The 21,040-nt window shown below is 40.8% G+C and overlaps 1 protein-coding gene across 1 annotated transcript in view; it reads left to right on the forward strand.

Annotated features, from left to right (window-relative positions):
* Positions 1–3,099: 3,099 nt before the first annotated feature.
* bmp6 (bone morphogenetic protein 6) overlaps positions 3,100–21,040 on the forward strand; it is a 61,655-nt gene continuing 43,714 nt past the window's right edge. Inside the window, exon 1 of the mRNA XM_079259846.1 lies at positions 3,100–3,952. Within this exon, the coding sequence (XP_079115972.1) occupies positions 3,544–3,952 (409 nt within the window). The 5' untranslated portion in view covers positions 3,100–3,543. The remainder of the gene's footprint in view (positions 3,953–21,040) is intronic.

The following is a 21,040-nucleotide window of genomic DNA, read 5'->3' on the forward strand; positions in this document are numbered from 1 at the left end:
GAAGTGTTTAACGTGGATCTCATGCTGTTTGTTACCAAGGCGGACTCGCACAGTATGAGATGATAGAAATGACCCCTTTCTTCCATGCTTTTTATCTGTGTTCAGCTCTACAACCAGAAAAGCATCTTGAAAATCTTTACTGTTCTGGGGAAAGAATTAATTTCTGCCTGTGGCCCAGCTTTACCTCTGAATCCCTACTATAAATCAGGAGCAAGCTCTCTTTCAAATAGATGGAAAGATGGAGTCCAAGAAGACTGATAAATGGCTTCCATGAGAGGACGGCTTCTGTCAGCCCAGAACAGCGACTTCGGCTCTGGTTTTGTTGTTTTAGAGTCTGTCTGTTCTCTCAAACACACATTTAGTCACTCGCATATTTTACTCTCAAATAAAATATTGTTTCCGCTTCGAATATCTATAAATATCTGCCCTAGAAAATCATTAAACCAAACTTTTTCTTGGCATTGTAGGGATTTTGTTGATGTGAATGGAGATCATATGAGTGGTATTTAGTCTCAGAGCTGCTCTGCAAGGATTGTGTGTGTGTGTGTGTGTGTGTGTGTGTGTGTGTGTGTGTGTGTGTGTGTGTGTGTGTGTGTGTGTGTGTGTGTGTGTGTGTGTGTGTGTGTGTGTGTGTGTGTTGGTGTTGGTGTGTTTTGGTAGTGGTGTTGGTATGTGTAGCTTTGATGCTGCTTCTCACTCTTCACATACAGATAAGATAGGCTCTGGCAGTAGCAGACGCAGGGAGATATGGACACCTTTGGGTCTTATCATCAGGACCATCGCAGTCTGAAGGCAGCAAGAAGACATAACACAGGGTAGGGTGAAAGGAATGATGGGAAGAAAAAAGGCGATAGGGAGGCGAAAATGGGAAAAAAAACAGCTTTCCTTGAAGGATTCTGGAGCATCTTCAGCTCTGGTATTTTAAGTACCAGTTAAATAGTTTTAATAATTAAATATAAAATGTTTCTTTTATTCAAAATAATTTATTTAATTTAATGTAACATAATTTAAGAGTCACTTCAATTGAGTATTTTAATTTAATTTAATTTAACTGCAAATATAAAAGAAAATTGCGGTACAAATAAATATGTTGAAATATATTATTGGAATTATTTTTAATATTGACTGATTTGTGGTGTTAAATACAGGATGTTCAGACCTTAAGATATTTTTTTTTTGTTTGTTTTTATTCATGTATAGGTGTATTAAAGCACCAAATCTCAGCTTTTCTGTGAGCAAAGGTCATGAGTATTCAGACCCTTTAACTCAAAATATAGCAACAAGTAGGTTGTCATGAAACAGGCAAAAAAAAAGCTTTTAAAGAATCAATTTATTTAACAAACAAGGAATGTCTTCAGACTCAAACATGGTTATAAATGCAGCTGTTCCTAACTTGTAACTGGAGAAACGATAATAGATGCAACGTTGGCTGTGGGTTTAGATTCAGTAAAAAAGCATCAAACTCCACCAGAAAACTTGTCACAAAAAAGCAGGATCCTAAACATCAAACCGTGGAGCTGTGCAGATCTACAAACTTTGCCTGGTTGAGTCAGTCATCTGATATCAATCGGCCAAGCTGCATTCCTTCTGCAAAGACAAAGGCCACCGTATGGCATAGCTGAAGGTGTGTTTTTAAAGGCCTGTGGAAGCATGGCAGTGGAAGATAAAGAGCACCTTTTGATCTCCGTGGGCTGACATTTTCAGGCCATCATTAAAGGAATATTTTAGGTTTTTTAAGTGGGTTTGTGACATTTTTATGGGCAGTCATTGTCTCAGGGCTGATGGGTAAGCCAAGCTAATGTAATCTTTGAGTTGTTCCAGTGCAAAACAAAAGGAGGAAGAGTTAGAACAATTCTCCATAGCATTTAACGTCTAAATATCACATGAAAGCATCAGTTTTCAACTATTTATCCGGTTGATACGAATATTTTTGATGATGAAATCAACACGTTCATATAAGAAATAACAGGAATAATGGAATCCACGTCTCTAGCAGGAGAAATATGTAAAAGGAGGGAGATTAGGGCGCCAGAAAGAACTTATAGATGAGAAACTCTCACAATGCTGTAACAGATCTTGTGTAATTATAACAAGGAGTTAGCTATTCTGGTCACACCAACATTTCATAGCAGGAACTTTAAAAAAAAAAACAATGTGCATGACTTAATTTTACTTCATGTCTATGTATCCAGTTACTTTCTAACCTCAACATTTGGTGCACAAGGGCCTGCAAGTCCCATCTGGTTCCTTTAGCATCATTCAATCAGCCTATTCTGTTATTTACAAACAATCTGGCCAATATTACTCTGGTTTGAACACATCTCCAGATGTTCTTTTCGTGGTTTCAGATCATGTTCAGATGTGGTTTTGTGGGTCAGGTCTCAATGCAACCAAATATTACCACAGATATTTGGTAATGTTGATGGTAGGGATTTATCATCCATTGTGCACGTTTGCATCACATTTATTGAGGAGAAAATATCTTGCAAAACGAGGAAGGTGCAGCCACGTCACGATTTGGCTCTCTTCTCCTGAGAGATGCTGAGTGCATTCAGCTTGCTGTTTCCTACTCCATCGTTAGGGGTCGTGCCACAACTGGACATTGCAGCTCAAAGGAAGACATGATGCCCTGAGCTGCTTCTGGAGTCGCGCAGCTTGGCAGTGTTGCAACGGAGAGACAAAAACACAGTGAGACGCAGCTGGAAGCCTCAGACCTGAACTACAAGTCATGTCGATGAAAAGTGATGTGACAGAAACCTAAAACGGAGGCTCAAAGTAGTTTTTACAGAAATGATGGAGTAAATAAATCAACTTGCACATAAAAAGGACTTGGCGCATTGGGTGGGTTGAACCAGACAGGTGGCTCCTCCGTGGTGCGCAAAATATGGAAATATGGACTTAGACTTGGGGGTTTAAAGAGCTCCACCTCTGGCTGAGCGCACGCAGAGTGGGCGGTTTCTGAACTCACACACTCGCAGAGAGAGAGAGAGAGAGAGAGACGTTCCCACGTACACGCGCATTTACGCATATTATGGACTGCAACCTGCTGAATCCTTCTAGACTTTCACGCACAACCTGTTGGAGTCAGATACCACCGCTCAAACTGCTGGAAGACGGGCTTTGTGGAGGGGTCGCACATCGGAGGGTCCATCTGTCCGCTTCAGTAGAATGGCATCTTTCAGAGGAGTCCTTCTGTTGTTGAATGTGGCATTGAACCGTGTCTGCTGAGCGACATGCCTACGCGCTCACAATAAAGTTTCACATGGTGCACTTCATCCTGGAGCGGCACAGCGCGCTGCGACACTCAGAAATGAAAGCAGGGGCGACACTTTTATGCGTGTTTTGCCTCAGGGAGTACCTCAAATGGCTTGAATCGAGACTATTTTTCTGTTTTTGATCAGTGGTTGCATCAGACAGAAGCGCTTTTGGATTGATTTTGGTTGCCGTTACGCGCGTATTGCGCATTTTGCCGTCGGATCTGCGGCTGAAACTCTTTAAGCCAGGCACACTTGGGGACTCCGAAGCGCACAGCGGGACAGCACCATGACCAGCTGCCTTCTCGCCTTGCTCGGATTGTGGTGGAGTGTTTACTACTGCACGCTGGCTGTCGCGGGGAGTAACTTTTCGCTGGATGGAAACAGCGAGGCGCACCCGAGTTTCGTCCACCGGCGGCTGCGGACGCACGAGAAGAGGGAGATGCAGAAGGAGATCCTGTCCATCCTGGGGCTGCCGCACAGACCACGGCCACATTTGTCGCAAGGAAAGTTCAACTCCGCTCCCCTCTTCATGTTGGACTTGTACAACACCATATCCAGCGATGAAAAAATCCAAGTGGAAGGCGTCCTGGACAGATACCGATCCATGCGGACGACCCCGAGCCCTCCTCTCACATCAAATCAAGAATCCGCCTTCCTAAATGACGCAGATATGGTGATGAGTTTCGTTAATTTGGGTGAGTCATTCTGCTTGCTCCAAATGAAATAAAACAACTTTAAAATGTGATAGAGAGACAAAAAGATGAGATTGAATCTAGTTTAAACCACCTGTAGAGCCGCTCCTCAACTTGACCCTGCGTTGGGGACGCCCTGACTGCTGCGCACCATTACGCACATTTGGTATTTTAAATAGTGTTAACAACACAAACTAAACAACTCATTCTTTCCCCTGTGGTTCGACAAGTGAGGTTTGTATTGTTTGGCTAATTCATTGTTACGCGTCCCCTTTCCGGATAGATTTGCCTTCCACAGTTTACTTAAAGGACAGAAATCCTGTGGTTGGACTTGCTGTGCAATCTGCTCCAGTGATTAATGTTGTCGCGGGAAAATAAGCCCAGTATCCTCAGCAAACCATCAACCGCCAACCAATGGTATTTCGTATATGAAGTGTTATTCCTGCTCTTGACCTCCAGTGCACAGAGTTGCGGGTTCTTGCGCGTAAATTGCGTCGCATTGTTTGTGTTTCCCAAGCAGATTAGTCTTTAATTAGCTCCAGCCATGATAAAGAGGGACACTTTAATCACAACGAGTTGGGAACATAAAAGCTCAAAGGCCTTCCTTCCATTAGCAGCCCCGGTGTTTACTGGGAGAGTCTAAACAGAGCGACTGGAGATAAACAGTCGCAGCCTGGTGGACAAGCAGGCTTAAAACCAGACTGATTGTCCTTCTGCTTGGGAACTTGTTGGTCATTCTCATCATCTTTGACAGCAGTGGGACTTTGTTTTTAATTACTTCTGAGACAAGAAGACTTTTAAATGCTTTAACCTTAATAAACCATGATAGTCACTCAGTATCACATGAAGAGAATCCAGTTGGAGGGGTAGAAAACGCTGCTCTGCTTATTGGTCCTTTGAGTGTTGGTGTTGCAAAATGTGATGAAAACCAGATACTCAGAGAGAAGGAAGCTGTCGATTTTTTGGTCTGAAATATCGAAGCCCATCCGCTGGCTTCTGTGGGGGAGTGTGATGGTGGCAGCACGTTGTTTGTGTGTCTGTGGTTTTGTTCTTCCTTTGCTGTGTTAGTTTTGGTTTATACTCCTGTGTTGTTGCACATCTGGCTTCTCCACTTTGATTAATCACGTCCTGTGCATCTTTTGACAATTCCCTCAGATTTCTGCGGTGACCAGGGGGATTAGGTTGCCATCTCCTCCAGCCGTACACAGAGTCCTAACCGCCCTGGAGGAGGGACGGCTTCCTCTGTGAATGTGATTGTAATTAATGTTGGACAGGCCAAGGCTTTCCATCTGCTTTGCAAATAAAGCCGTGCACGACTACTGTGTGTCACTGCCATCCGATTAGTTTTTAATGTGTCTTGTGCTCGATTGGAGCCTTTTCTTTCTTTTTTTTTTTTTTTGTGGAGCAACATGGTCGAAAGAGGCTTGAAACACTTCTGGGTGGTCCTTCCTATTGCTCAAAAGTCTGGATATCATGTGTGGCCGAAGTGAAACTGCAAATTAAAATGAAGATAAATGAGAGAAAGAAACGCGAAGAGGCCTAACAATCTGTCTGAAATGATTAGATAAATACGGAGCAAGATGAACTCACACACACACACACACACACACACACACACACACACACACACACACACACACACACACACACACACACACACACACACACACACACACACACAACAGAGAGCTCCATATTTGGCAAATATTGTCCAGTGCAGGAGGCTTTAACAAGTTAATCCATCCAATCAAAGCAGGAAAAGAATACACCGGCTCCTCTTTTACTGATTTAAAAGCTTGATTCATCTGTCAGTGTGAACATATCCTCCCTGCGTGCAGCTAGATGTACAAATCTCAGACTTTAAACTGACCCACAGCAAAGAAAACAGTGACAGTGATTTAGGTTTAGTTTAAACTGATGTGTTTCACATCCAGCTGAAGCAGAAACACAGACAGACAGCTCATTTTCTGAAGCTATTCTCACGGGGCATCCATAGATTTAAGAGGCTCTGTGTTACATGGAGTCTCAAATGGGGTTTCTGTGGACCATATGCCTCTTTGCCCACCCCCCTTGCATGATTCATGTCGACCTGTTGTTCAGTCATCCGTTCTCCTGTGCTGTCATCACTTTTTCAGAATCACTCATTTAAAAAAAAAAACAAAACAAAAAAAAAACAGGCAAGCAAGTTGTGGAAAACTTAGAATCAGGGGAGCAGAAGCACATTTTCCAGCTCCTTTTTCATCTTCATTCCTAGAATAGCACGTTCATCACTGTTTGCCTTGCGGACGTCCTGGTTTCCACTGAGGTCCGGTGGAGTGACGCTGTGTGAGTCATGCAGCTTTGAACATGTCCTAATGCACACCAGCGTCCTTGGGTCAGTGGCCGCCGTCACTTTTAACAAAGCTTTTGTGCTTGTTTATTGTGCATTTCAACAATGTAATTCCTCTACAAAGGTTTGGATAAATAGTCAGAAAATTGACCTTTTCACCTCTGATCTCAGACCGTCTCTGAATCTCTCATAAGGTCCTCCAGTGTGGTTTAAGTTACCAGTGTCGGGTTGAGTTGCACCCCGTTGGAGCCGATGTTCACTCCATTAATGAGGAGTGACACTGTTGAATAAATATCCAAAGCCACAGTGAGGGCTCCAAGAGAAATCTGCTGTTCCTATCGGGTTTGGTTCTTGTGGTTCTGGTGATTCAAAGATGCACAGAAATGGCTGGTCGCAGAGCAGGATCTTCAAATGTTGTTCTTGTGTCGTCTGCATTTAACTCTGACGAGTTTGCTTCTCTCTTGCACTTCAGACACACAAACAGGTGTGAAGGCCTCTTTACGCTTGGCAGCCTGATCCCGTCTGGTGTGTTTATTTGCTGGAAGGTATGAGGTGGAAGAACATGGGATAATCCAGGAAAATCCAAACAGGGCTTTTGGCTCTTGTTTTAGTTTCCCTGTGTGCTCACAGATTAAATCAAACTTCTCCTCCTGCCTGCATGCCCTTTGCCAGATGCACATGCTTGTTTATTGACAGTAGTGGTGCAGCTGAGTGTGCATGTTGAGGAGACTTACTCACCATCTTGGTACTGTTTGAACACCTCCTGGGGCCATATGCTACGATTTGTTCACACTGAACCAACACAAAGTATCATCCAGCCACACTGTAGATAGACTGCTTCTGTTGATGTGTATTTATATCTTTTCTAATGTCTTGGTAGGATGCATCTCAATCTCAGGTACACCTTTTTAATTGCTTCTTAATGCAAATAGCTAATCAGCCAATCACATGGCAGCAGCTTATTGCATTTAGTCTTAAACAGAGGAGAATGGGAAGACTGCTTCGAGATGATAGAAAGTCAACAGCAGCTGAAATAACCACTGATTCTAGTCATCGTATGCAGATTAGTATCTCTGAACACAAAACACATCTGCTACAGCAGAGACCACACCGAGTGCCACTCCTGTCAGCTTAAACCAGCAAACTGAGGCTACAGGTGACACACACTCACCTGTAGATGGGAAAATGTTGCCTGCTGCCTCTGATTCTCCATTTCAGCTGCAGCATTCAGATTTAGGGTCAGAATTGAGCAGAATCAATGTGAAATTATGAATCTACCCTGCAAGAATATCCACATGACTTCACCTGCCCAGGGACTGTAGACGGAAACCAGCTAAAGCTAAATCTGGTGTGAGGCATCTTTTGATCATGTTTTTACGTTTGCCCCTGACATTCAAACTTAACTAAACTTAACTAAACTAAACTAAACTAAACTAAACTAAACTAAACTAAACTCAACTTCAGGCTGGCTGCGGTGTAATGGTGTGGGAGGTATTTTTTTGGCACATTTTGAGCCCATTAGTATCGTTTGAGCATCATGTAATTACCAAAGCATACATTTTTTTAAGGCATCTTCCAGCAGGATAATTTATCACGTCACAAACCAGATCTATTCAATTCAATTCAACTTTATTTATATAGCATCAAATCACAGCAATGCCATGTCAAGACGCTTTACAGACAGGAAAAAACAAAACATAATGAAAGCCAATTCATAATAGCCTATACAAGGAAACGAACCAACTTTATTGGATCTCAGTCCAATGAAGCACCATTTGGGGTTTGGTGGAACAGGAGATTCTCATCATGGATGTGCAGCAACTGGGGGATATTTTCATGTTAGTATGGAGCAAAAGCTCCATGGGATATTTCCAACATCTCATTGAAGCGATGACACCAAGACTTAAGGCAGTTCTGAAGCCAAAAACTGAGTCCAACCAAGGTGTGCTTAATAAAGTGACTAGTAAGGTATTCAGGGATGATCCTGAATGGCTCTTATATTCATTCAGACTCAGTTTTTCCAGCCTGTGGAAAGTGAAATTGTATGCTATTTGTAGCAAAAAAGCAACTATGCATCACCACTACCGTCATTTTCTCCTTTTTTTCCCCCCTCTCTTCTTTCCTTCTCTGGACACTTCATTGCATGGCTGAAGCTGAGCTGTCACTAACCCTCTTTCCTGAGTCAACAGCCAAGCTTTATACCAACCTACCTCCCACACTTTAAAGACAAACAAGCCAGAAAGCTTGAAGAAGTTGATTTTTTCGGAGATTAGCCGCGTCCAGACACCCCTATGCTTATTCAGAAATGAAGTGCCCTTATTAGACGGCTGTTTTGCTTGTCTTATGATGCCTGGCTGCACCTCTCAGTGCCTAAGCCCAGGTAAGCCACTTCCTTTGCAGTAAAACATATCCCAAAGCCCCAGCCTGATCAAATAATTAGTTTGCTCCAATCAAAGAGCCAATTGTTTGCAGCAAAATGTAGCATTGGAAAAATTTTTCCCTAAATCGACTTGAAACACTTCCTGCAAAGCCTTGGAGACCAGAACAGAGGACCACCCGTCACTTCACCCCAACCCTTAGAATACTCTAAACAGCGTCAGTCAGAAGTTAAGCAAGGAGTTCAAGTCGTACAGCGGAGTAAAGGATCTCCTCGGGGACATAAACTTGGCACTGGAAACCTTCTTGCAATAGTGAGAGAAATGGCATTTACCAACATTAAGACCTCTGTTTGTTTTCTTCTGTTTACAACATAAAATATGCAACTGCTGCCACAAATTCACTTGAACTTGCAGCGATGTTCAAGAATGGCCTAAGATATACAAATAATTCTGCCTATTGAGTTTCAGTCTTTTAAAGCACTTCCCTTTTTCTCATGTTTGGATTGTATTGGATGTCAGGCTCTCTGGCAAAAACACGGCGCTGCCTCGCGAAACAAACAGGCCTGATGTCGGAAACATCTCTGATTAAGCCGATTATGCGTTTTCCAGTCGGACTCATATCTGCCATGAGAGATGAAGTGTTAGAAAAACCATTCTGTTGTCCAGCTTTTTTCTTACTGAGGCTACTTTGCTGTTGTTACAGTGTGTGGCGGGTGAGCGGGACCGCAGTCTGTTATGTGATCAGTTACAGGAAGAACCGATGCGGCTAACGTTTTAGAGCAGGACAGAGATGTGCACACGCGCATTTATAGTTGATCTTATGATCCCAGGAAACTGTAAGAGACAGTTCCTTGTAAAGCTGAAGTCATCTGTGTCACACGCCCTGCTCCAAAAGCCCAACCACGTACGCACATCATTCCTCCTCCTCCAGCGCCCACCCACCCCGATCATATCTCTCCCTCTCACGCCATAACTCTCCAACTTGACGAGATGGCAGACCAGATTGGGGCTAAGTACAGAGATTACACCTTCTGCTGTGCCCCTTTCCATCAATCCTCATGTCTTCGTCAGGCTCAATTCCAGTTCAGAGCGATAGTGGTGTGGGATGAAGGAGTGTGACCAGATAAGGAGGTGAAGTGCAGCACACTCCCTGCTGGTAACGATCCACTGAACAGGGCTGATAACCCTGGAGGAACATCTGATTAGGACCTGCTGCTCCCATTTATCACCTCAGGGTGCAGGCATGGAGGAATTCGCTCTGCTTGCTTTGTGGCAGATGAGGTTGAGCTTCACTTTCTCTCACACATCTAACTTTTTTCCTTTGTTGCACCGGGTCTCATATGGTTACTGTATTTTCTTTAGGATTATTTTTTTATTATTCGGATAGATAACAGCTTTCTGCCTCTGTGGTCTTAAGGTTTGGAGATTGTTGCAAACTCTTGTGTCAGGACATGAGCGCATGGGTTTCTACTTAAAATAAACTGATGGAAAGTGCGCGCCTGCATTTTAACTCCAGCTTTGCTATTTCCTCCTGAACAGGGTTTTAAAGCTGTCTGTCTTCGTGTTGTGTTTAGCTGTCTTTGAGGAGGCCATCCAGAGGAGATCATTAAGAGGGGATCAGTGTTTATGCTTTGTTTGTATCTCTTAGTTTGCATATGTGAAAGGAAGGAGACAGCGCAGCAGAGATGCAAACACGTTGCTCTTTGTTTTAGCATCTGCATTTATCTCCATTTCGGAGTTTTAAACTACAAATTAAACCACATACCTGTTTATTTGAAAGATAAAACCACCTGCTTCCAGATGCATTCAACTCCGTGTGGAGAAAGAAAAGCAGAAATGTTCATCCACATTCTTTACGCCACATTTATAAAGCTGTATGCGTGTTTGCTTCTCTTTCATAAATCTCAATCATTGTAAAGAAATGAGCTCATGCACATGAACCTTATAAGCATGAATGGATGCACTCTCCCTCAATTGGTAATTTCCATATAAAAACATTGTATGTAAGGCGATCAACCTCTACAGTCTGCAGACTTTGCATGGAGATAATTAGGAAGGAGATGCGGATGTACAGATGGATCGTGGAATGTTGGTTGTTTTCTGAAACAACCTTTGGAAGCCCATAAAAAAGCAGTTTTGTGCCAGTAAATCAGAACAATCTCTACTTTCTTGTTCTCCTTTTAAAGCCTCATTAGTGTCATCTTCCACAGCCATCATATCTGTCCGCAGCCTGTTTCACTTTACTCAGAGGTGATGAAAATGGGAATTTTTTTAAATGATAAAATGCAGCTAAAACGTGATAAGACAGCATGATGGAGGACGCTTCAGGTGTTTATGATTTAAAAAAAAAAAAAAAAGTTTTTGTTGATTTAAAGGTGGAGTATGTAAGATTTTCAATATTTTCAAAATAAATTAACTAATTAAATAACTACAATCACAATTAGAAAGTTTTTTGAGCATGTAGGTTCCAGTCTGTTCATATTTGATGCGTTATTAAATTACAAGTTTAATTGATGACAAATGACAAAAAGCACATTTCTTTTACTGGTAGGCAAACATTTAAGAAGGGTCGTTGTCATTAATTAAAATTGTAATTTAATAACACATCAAATATGGACAGACTGGAACCTATATGTTTTAAAAATAACTATCTAATTATGATTGTAGTTATTTTTTAGTTAATTTTTTTTTAAATATTGAAAATCTTACATACTCCACCTTTAAAGCCCACATTTATTCCATATGTTCCATATGACAACCGGCCCACATTGGGTCACAGGACTGTGAGAGGTTGTAGGACAAAGCTGCACCACTTTTTCCTGTAAATGTGAGAATGACAACTGGAAAGAAGTGTTTTTGGCATGTTCCAGTAGGACTGGGTGAAACTGGATCCTCCAACTTTGTTTCACCTGCTTTTCAGAAGCTTACTGGGACAGAAACAGGATAAAGTTAGTTTCTGTTATGCAACGTAGCTCCTCTTCGATGCTCTCCACTTATAAACCTGTTTCCTTCTCAAGAGACTCCTTTGCTGAGCTTGGTGAAGACTCCTGGTGATGGAGTCAGTGTTACACTACAGGGCAAGAACTTTTAGTGTCAACACTGCTGGTATGTCTTTGGAATTTGTGAGTGGATAAAAGGTTGTGAACCTGTGACCTGCTGAACTCCAGCAAGTGTGTCCTTGTGTGCCCAGTAAACGCCATCCATTATCATAATGACCTCAGCGTTTCAAGGCTGACAGGAGTGGCGTAAATGTCATGTTGGATGTTTTCTGCCGTCACATTCTTCTGTGAAAGCACCGGGAAGCCTGGAGGGATTTATCTCAGATCAATAAGGAGGGAGAAAAAGACAGGAGGGGAGAGAGGAAAAGAGAAAGGCACACCCAGCCCAGGTTTGAAGGGTAGGACACTCAGGGGCAGATGTCAGGTGATTTAAAGTCTCTGCTGACCTTGAACGAGCAGAGGCAGGGAGAAATGTGTGTGTGTGTGTGTGTGTGTGTGTGTGTGTGTGTGTGTGTGTGTGTGTGTGTGTGTGTGTGTGTGTGTTTGTTCTGAGGGTTTCACAAACACTTTTTTTTTCTGCAGATGCTTGTCTTCGTGCTTGAATATGTGCAAAACTGTTCCTGCATTGATTTAAAGTCAGATTCATGGAAGGTTTTCTAAAGCATCTCTGAACCTGATCTGAAAACGTCTCCTGCTGCAACATCATCTGCAGACTTCTCAGTTTCTAGCAACTCAAACTGGACATGTTAGAAAACTGGGCTCTCTTTATGTCAGTGATTATCAGACTTTTTCTGCAGTGCTCCATCCATTAGAGGAGTAAACACCAAGGTTTGGCAAGGTAAACCCTGACCTGTTAGACGAAGCTGGATTTTCTTTTATCCAGGTAACTTCCGGGTTAACCCTGCGTTTCTGTACTATGAAGCTCGTTCAACTCTTACCAGGATAAACTTACCTTAAACAGCTCTGTAACTCTGGAGCAGGTTGTGTTTATATTGATCAAGTATCAAAGCACCACCTCCTGACTGATCCGCTCCCCTGGAAAATGACCTGCTCGTAAGAAGAGCGAAATCAAAAGGGTTTTTAGAGTTTGATGCATCCTTTTGATGAAGAAATAAAGCTGTTTTGAAGTATTTTTTTGTGCTCGTTTGATATGATACAGACTGGACTCAAATGCAGACAACAGTTCAGGTGCAAGAAAGTATCTTTTCAGCGTGCTCAGGATAACGCTGAAGACATAAAACCACAGGGAATCTGGTAGAGACACGAGGTGACAAGGGGGATCATATACCTAGACACAAGAGGGAAGCAGGTGAGACATAGTGAGACACATGAGGATGGGACAGATAATTAGAACAGGAGTCAACGTGGGACAAACCATGACTTATTCCCAAGTCCACTCAGCTCTACCAGGGTTGCGTCTGAAAAATGATGTTATTAGTAGCTAAGAGTCACACACGGCTTAACTGCAGATCCATAAATTTATAGAATGCACAACTAATCATGCTGATACGGTGAGAAATTAATATTCCATCACAAAACACGCTCACCCAGTGTGCTGAGCCTCTAAAGAACTGATAGGAGCCGTTTGGGAACCACGGCTTTAGGTAAAAATTAGTGTGTGATACTGATTTTGTAGTTACTCCATTAAAGGTGATGCTTATTCAGTACTCATATAATATTCATTAATGTTTTAATTGTTTTGGCAATGTTACACCTCTACTTGTTTTACAGTAGGAACTTTAACACCTTTGGCAGCTTTTTGCTCAAACCAACACACACTCACAGAGACATCGTGTTATTTGGCTTTGCAACTAGATGGATGACGTTATTTTAAGTTTGTTTACACCACTGTCCTCAATAATAGTCACTTACAAATCACGGTTTAGCTTTTTCCTCATTCCACTCCAAGTTTTATTGCAGTTTTTAAAGCTCTGCAGAACCAAGAAGGAACAGGATTTTTTTAATCAGGACACTCCCCTTTTCCAACATATTGCACCTGTGATATCAATGAATATATTTTTTTATTCAAGGTTTCTGGGATTTTATACAACTTAGAAAATGCTGATGGCTTGTTGACTTTATCTCAGTAATGAATGCATTAGCTTATAAGTGAATGCTAGATAACGCAAACATGTCAAGATATCACATGTGCTCCAGGTAGTTCTCTAGATAACACAAGTATTATCACCAGAAAAACTCAGGCCAAGCCCACACAGACTTGAGGTAAGGTGCATCTGCTAGTTTATATATATACATATATATATATATACATATATATATATATATATGTATATATATATATATGTATATATATATATATATATATATATATATGTATATACATATATATATATATATATATATATATATATATATATATATATATATATATATATATATATATATATATATATATACATATATATATATATATATGTATATATATATATATGTATATATATAAACTAGCAGATGCACCTTACCTCAAGTCTGTGTGGGCTTGGCCTGAGTTTTTATATATATATGTATATACATATATATATATATATATATATATATATATATATATATATATATATATATATGTATATACATATATATATATATATATATATATATATATATATATATATATATATATATATATATATATATATATATATATATATATATATATATATATATATATGTATACATATGTATATACACATGTATATATATGTATACATATATATATGTATATACACATGTATATATATGTATATATATATATATATATGTGTGTGTGTGTGTATATATGTATACATGTATACACCACACACCTGCTGGGGGGAGCTGAATTTGAATGGACAGCTAATTCTCAGCCATTTTAAAAATAGTATTTTTACTTGACATGCCATTGTTACCATTTATCCTTAAAATTTTAAAAAATACAAGCCTTTGAAAACACAATGGCCATTGAGACGTGAGGCAGTAAAACAACAGATGTTTGTTTAACAGTGATACGTTTGTTAGGCTGGAGTTTGCCCACAAGGTTAGGGTCAAGGGTTAGAGAATATATGTGGCTACTTAACATTGACATGTGTGACTTTGCTTCTGTGTGTGAATGTGTGTGTTTGCACTCATTGTTGTAGCACATTGTATGGATTTGGTAGACAGCCAGGACTAACACAAGAGGTCTTCATCACACAGTGCTGTCACAGAGAAAGCCGTACCCCTCGGTCTCTCAGAGGACGTGCCTGAAACAACAACCATGGCTCCGCGGTGAGAAAAAGGCCCCGCGCTAGCGCAAACGGTCCTGACCCTCCAGAGCAAGTAGCCTCCCTTACTGTTGTACAGCTGCTGACAAATTTATGAGCTCTAGTTTGACCGACAGACTGACTTTCCAAGCATGATACTGACAGGAAAACAGTCGGAGGGATGGAGGGAATCTGTAAGATGAGGAGATCAAAGGGGGAGGAGAATCTATGTCTGTTTCTTGTTTTTTTAAACACAGAATATCTAAAGTGTTTTAACATCTATATCATCCCGCCGGAGGCATTTGGGTAAAAGGATCTTATCACTAAGGATGTGCACGGGAAACTCTGCCCAGCCCTTCCTTCTGTACAGACGCTGTCCACACCTCCCAGCAGACGGTCTCCTGGATTCCTTATCTGGCTGACTGTTCAAAAGTCCAGCATGATTCCTGTCCCAGGAGGAAGTGTCCAATATCTTATTTTGGTCTATATTGCTCAGAGTTGTGCTTAAACACGTGCATGTACTGCATATACTATCTGCTGTAGAACCCCACTAGTGGACTGTGGAGCTTTCCATGTAGCGTTTGCAGCGCCAGGGAAGACGGACATCCACATGATTCTCAAGTGAGCACTTTTTCTTATCTTTTATGGCCAATTCTGTATGCAAATAAGCACACGACCTGCATGGTTTCTTTTTTCATTTATACAACCTGCACAATTTCTTCTTGCAAAAGACCTGTGTTGCAAATCCCCATCTAGCCACACACTCACAGCATAAAACTGCAAACCTGTGATAAAACACATAGACTTTCACACTGAATAGATTATATATACGCTGATGTGTGATTATAGACCATCAGATCAGCTTAATCAAAACGCATGCAAATGTCAGGCGTAGACGTGCTTAAAGCAACAGGACAGGTCTAAAACATTCCTAAAACATGTGTTTTTGTCCTGTCAGATACTGATTCTCCATGATAAAACCTCTTGTCCTGTACGGCACTATTAGTTTCAAAAAGACAAAAACAGCAACAGCCATATACCAAACTTGACGTCTCGAGACAGAAGTTAATGAACAGAAACCTCTTTTATTCACTTCATGGTTAATACAAGATTTAATTAATATGCCAACAGGAGCATCTTTGTTGAAGAGTGAGAGAATCCATTCATCTTTAATAAACTTGGGAAGCGACACGTCCTTAAATCAAGACTTGCTGGTTAAAATGAGTAAAACTGGTTGTTGAAAAAAATTGCTGTTAATGGTACATATTTAATCCACTTAAATGTCTTAATTTAATTGTTTTATTTTGATTTGATTTGGAAAATGCTGATCCAAAGTTTTAATGATAAAGTCCGACTATATTACTTTTTATTAAAAAGTACAATTAAGTTACAAAAATGTTATGCTTGAAATTCTTGAAACTCAGAATAGGAGTGAGGTTTAAAGTGGATCCTACTTTAATGTCTACAATAGAAATCTATTCTTTCAAGTTTCACACAGTGTTTTTTCATTATTTTATTATTACATAGTTTTTATTTAATGTGTGACTTAGCTCAGAAATAAGATTATTTTAGCATATTTTAGTCCTTTTTTGTGATTGAAAGCAACAAACTTGTTATATTGTCGTGTATAAATCGCTGGCTACTGAGTCAATTCCACTCACAATGGGAAAATGTGCAATTATTGAATTTATGGCCACTGAAATTATATAATTTTGAATTGTGATCAAATTTGTGATTTACAGCCCAATTGCAGCATTTTATTGGCCCTAAAACTTTAGTATTTTTGTGGAGTCAGGTATCAGTTGTGCAACATAAATCTTTTGTTTCTATCGCTTCTAAAAGACAAAAACAGCAAACGTCAAACTTAAAGCTTCAACACAAGATTTTACCAACCAAAGGCTGATTTCATGGGGCTCTAGAAACCTTTTGTGTCAGGAATCCAGAGTCCTGGCCCTCCAGGGCCACCATCTTGCATGTTTTAGAAGTTTCTCTGCTGCAACATGCCTGTAATTACCTGTAATTAGCAGACTTAAGACCTTTACACGTGGAGACCAATGCAAATAATCAGCATAAAATTGCGCATAATTTGGAGGTGAATTACCGTTTCTGTCCATGCACACCAAGTACGATGCAAAATTGTGAATAAATTATGGAAATTTCAAAACAAGATCACAAGGTGGATTTCACATTAAGCCACAACAACAATGTGCTGCTGCTGCAGAAGAAAAGAGAAAAAGAAGCGCTGGCTTCATCCTGTTCTGGAAAAGAGGAGAACTTGGGGAGTTTCATTGTTTCGTCCAGGAGCTGAAGCTGGACCACGGCCACTTCAGGATGGACTTTAGGACGTCCATGAGGTAGGATCTGCTCTAGCAGCTAGCTCTTTGCTTTAAGATGCAGAGAATAAACATGCTCACCATGGTGACACAGAGTTTGAATGAAATAGCAGCGAAAGCGACACCCGCATAACTCGCAACAGGTGATCGATCAGTCAACACGCCTCTGATTGGTTGATTATTTATCTGATGCGAATATGAAAAAAAATCTACCGCAGTTAAAAAAAAAAAAAAACTTGCAAAATCGATGGACAGAATTTTGTTACTGGTTTGAACGTTTCCATTGACTTTACACTGATCCGATGAAAAATATTGCGGGACGATTTATTTGGATGAAATATTCGAAGTAGGTGTGTAAAACCCTTTATGCAGAACTTAACGTTAAACTCTGCATAAGTCTGAGTTTCAGTCGGGTGTGTTACAGCAGAGGAAACTTGTAAAACCTGCAGGCCCCTGGAGGACCAGGATTTAGGTTCCCTAGTCTATATGGTTAACATGCCCATGTGAGCATGTTAGTGGATGTTTAAGAGCCAAACCACACATGGTTACTTTAGGCAGCTGTCCATTTGTTACTGTTAGTGGTTTGTGAAAAATTAGCCAGGTGTTGGTTGTGATCCACAACTTTTCAACACTGTTGCTTCAGACATATACAGTACATGTACCGTCTACTGACTTAGTTTCCCCCTCAGGTTAGATTTTTCCTATATTAACCCACAATGCGTAACTCTGTATGTGTGCAGCATGTGTTGTACTCAAACTTGGCCCTTCAGTTCTCCAAGCATAAACCTGATTATATGAACTGGTGTGTAGCATCTCCAGCTTCAACTTTGCTACTTTTCATCAACTTATAATGACTCTAAAGTAGAGCTGGGCGATTAATCAGATTTTAATCTCAATTACGATCTGGGTTTTCAACGATCATAAAAATAAAAGGGTGCGATTATTTTTTCCCTTTGCAGTTTCCTCTCCTGCTGTCTTCAGCTGCTAATCGAGCATCGCTGGCATTGCAGCGCTGAACTGTAAACTCCTCCCACAGCCGCTTTGGTTTCATTCAGACACTGTTCTCGCTAAATCTGGCAATTTTTTTTTTTGTTAAAAGCAACTACTGACAACTCTACAAACTTTTATTGGAGTTATTAGAGACTTTTCTGGTGTTTTGGCGACTGACTTGAAGCCACATAATGTTCTGCAGTTACTGTAATGGACGAGCAGTGGGAGCCTCTCCCCATCCTAAAGCACTCCCAGGCGGCCAGTCTCAGTCGACTCCGGCTGCAGGTCAATGTAGAATAACTGCAGTAGGTTGTGGAAGTTCACGACAACATAGTTTATACCATTGTCAGTGTGAACTGGCTGCATTATTTTTGTATACATAGTTCGGCGAGTTAAACACTGTAATATCCCTTCGTTATGGGGCGTTACCATAGCAACGTGTTATCAGCTGGTTCAAATCAGTTGTCTTTTCACAGGCGAATGAGAAAAACGTGCTGTAGCCTGACAGCGGTTGTTTGGCATAAAACGTACATTGAGGTCAACATAAAATAGTTCCTATATAAGCTGTAAAAGTGGATTAAACAACCCGGAACCGTGCATTAGACGGGTATAATGCGCGACACAAAGTTGAGAACACCACGACGCGCAGCGTTGTTTAAAAATACTGAATAATCGTGTTAAATAATCGAGATCTCAATTTCAGTCAAAATAATCGTGACTATAATTTTTGTCATAAAATCGAGCAGCCCTACTCTAAAGTAATTATATTTTGAAAATCTTAAAGATAAATCTTCACACATGATTTTAAAATAAGAATTTTTGATTTTTCCCTTGCTTCCAGTGGAAATTGAAATCATATGGAGAGTGCCAGAGATTTATCCGCTTACATGTTACCAACACTGTGCTGACATTGTAGACAGATGTATTATTAGAAACTTTGATTATTTTTCTCCTGATTTTCCTCAAGACCCACCTGCTTTTTGAATATCCAGGTATCTAGTTACCATCGCTGTTTTTGGAGCTGAGCCTGCGTGTAAAACAAGCAGTGGGTCTAACATGTAAGTCCGCCCAGGGGGGGGGAACTCAAGCCAGCTTACACTGATTTATCAGTGGATCATATGCTCTGCCTCTAAGCCGCTGAAATGTGTTGTGGTCACCGCAGACTTTCCAAAGGGAATCACGCTGAGGCCCAACTGTCTTTCTGACATAGAGAGTGGAGGGGAAAGAAAGCAGAGGTGAAGATAGGGAGATATAGTCTTAGAAAAGGGAAGAAAAGATGTGTGGGGAGGAGAAAATAAGTGTTCACAGAGAAGGAAAACAGCATTACAGAATCGGCCGGCCTTCTACCTCGCGCCTGTGGAATGCAAAGCCACTAGTATTTTGACTTCTCCTTTGGAAACAGCTGTGTTTCCCTTTTTCAAAGATATTTTTTCCTTATTTATCGGATCCCTCAGGAGAGATTCATCTCTCAGCCCTGACACTGGTTTCCTCCTCTAAATCTAGGACCAGACCAGCCTAGCTCTAACACACACACACACATATGCACATGTGCACACCTGCTGCCTAAAAGCAGACATTAACAACTAAAGCAGGTTTCTTTGCTGCCTGTCCTGCTGCTCCCTCAGATCCACATAAAGGCGCACATGCAAAAACACGGACACAAACGACTTAAACTTATCAATAAATAGGCATATAATGGCAGGTATGAGCCTGTGTGAGTCCTCGGATGGCTTCCAGCTAACCTTGACAAGTCAATAAAAAGAGATTCTTGAGGACACTGTGATGACACATAAATAGCATGAGGCCTGGTACAAATTCAAACCCACAGAAATGTTTTGTTAAAACCAGAAGAAGTCATTTAACGCTGAAAATTGGCCATTTTTCTGACAGGGACTGCAATCGTTTGGAAGGCAAACATAGAAGATGAAGATATTCTCACAGAGACGGAACAAAAGTCCACGATAAATTTTCATTTTAATGGTAGCCTAGAAAAGTGGGTTCCTCTCCATTTGGAAATTTAACTACAAGTTAAAAATCTCTTTCTTTTTAAAAATGACAGATTTGTGGCTTAAAGGAGACGGTCATGGACACAGTCGAGCAAGGCAGATGTTATTCCTTGATAATTTACGGCAGTGAAAGAAAACCATGCAGAATAAAGCAGGATTTATTGTTCCGTTTCAGGATTGCTGTTTCTTAGTCTGTTAACTTGTGTTCAAAAGTTGTTTGTTTTTTCTGCCAAATCAGCTTCTGCTCCTTAAGAGATCAAAATGTTGAAGACTGTGCAAATAAACTAGCCTTTCTAAGCCTCAGCGGAAATCTAGTGCTCCACGCACTGCAGGAGTCCATTCAATTATCTCATTTCCCACAAACCAAGTGAGTGGAATTTAAGTGAGCTTTGATTTGCACCGTCTCTGTCTTTCGAGCATCTGGCTCTTCTGTCTACAAAACCAGATCCTGGGGCCGCTGGTCTGAGTGGAAGCGAGGCGTAGGCCATTTTTATCCTGACTAGAGGCTGTTGTGACAGCTGCTCTACTTAAGAAATACATTTTTATTAACGTCCCATAAAGTTTGGGAGAAAAATCGCTGTTGTTTATTTTCCAGCTCATTTGCCTTGATTTTGTGGAATTTCCTTATAAATGTGAAAAAGATGTTGCGTCGTCTTTTGTTGACAGCTCGCTGGCTCAAGCCGATGTCCAGTGAAATGAGCACTTGTTTCTACAGAGACTTTAGGGGAATTCACAACTGCCCATTGATATTGATAAGTCTTCATCTGTGGCCATGTAGACCTTAAAACTTAACAAAAAAGATGCAAATGTTGCATTA

Source organism: Telmatherina bonti (genome assembly GCF_933228915.1).
Source record: "Telmatherina bonti genome assembly, chromosome: 20".
Lineage (NCBI taxonomy): Eukaryota > Metazoa > Chordata > Actinopteri > Atheriniformes > Telmatherinidae > Telmatherina > Telmatherina bonti.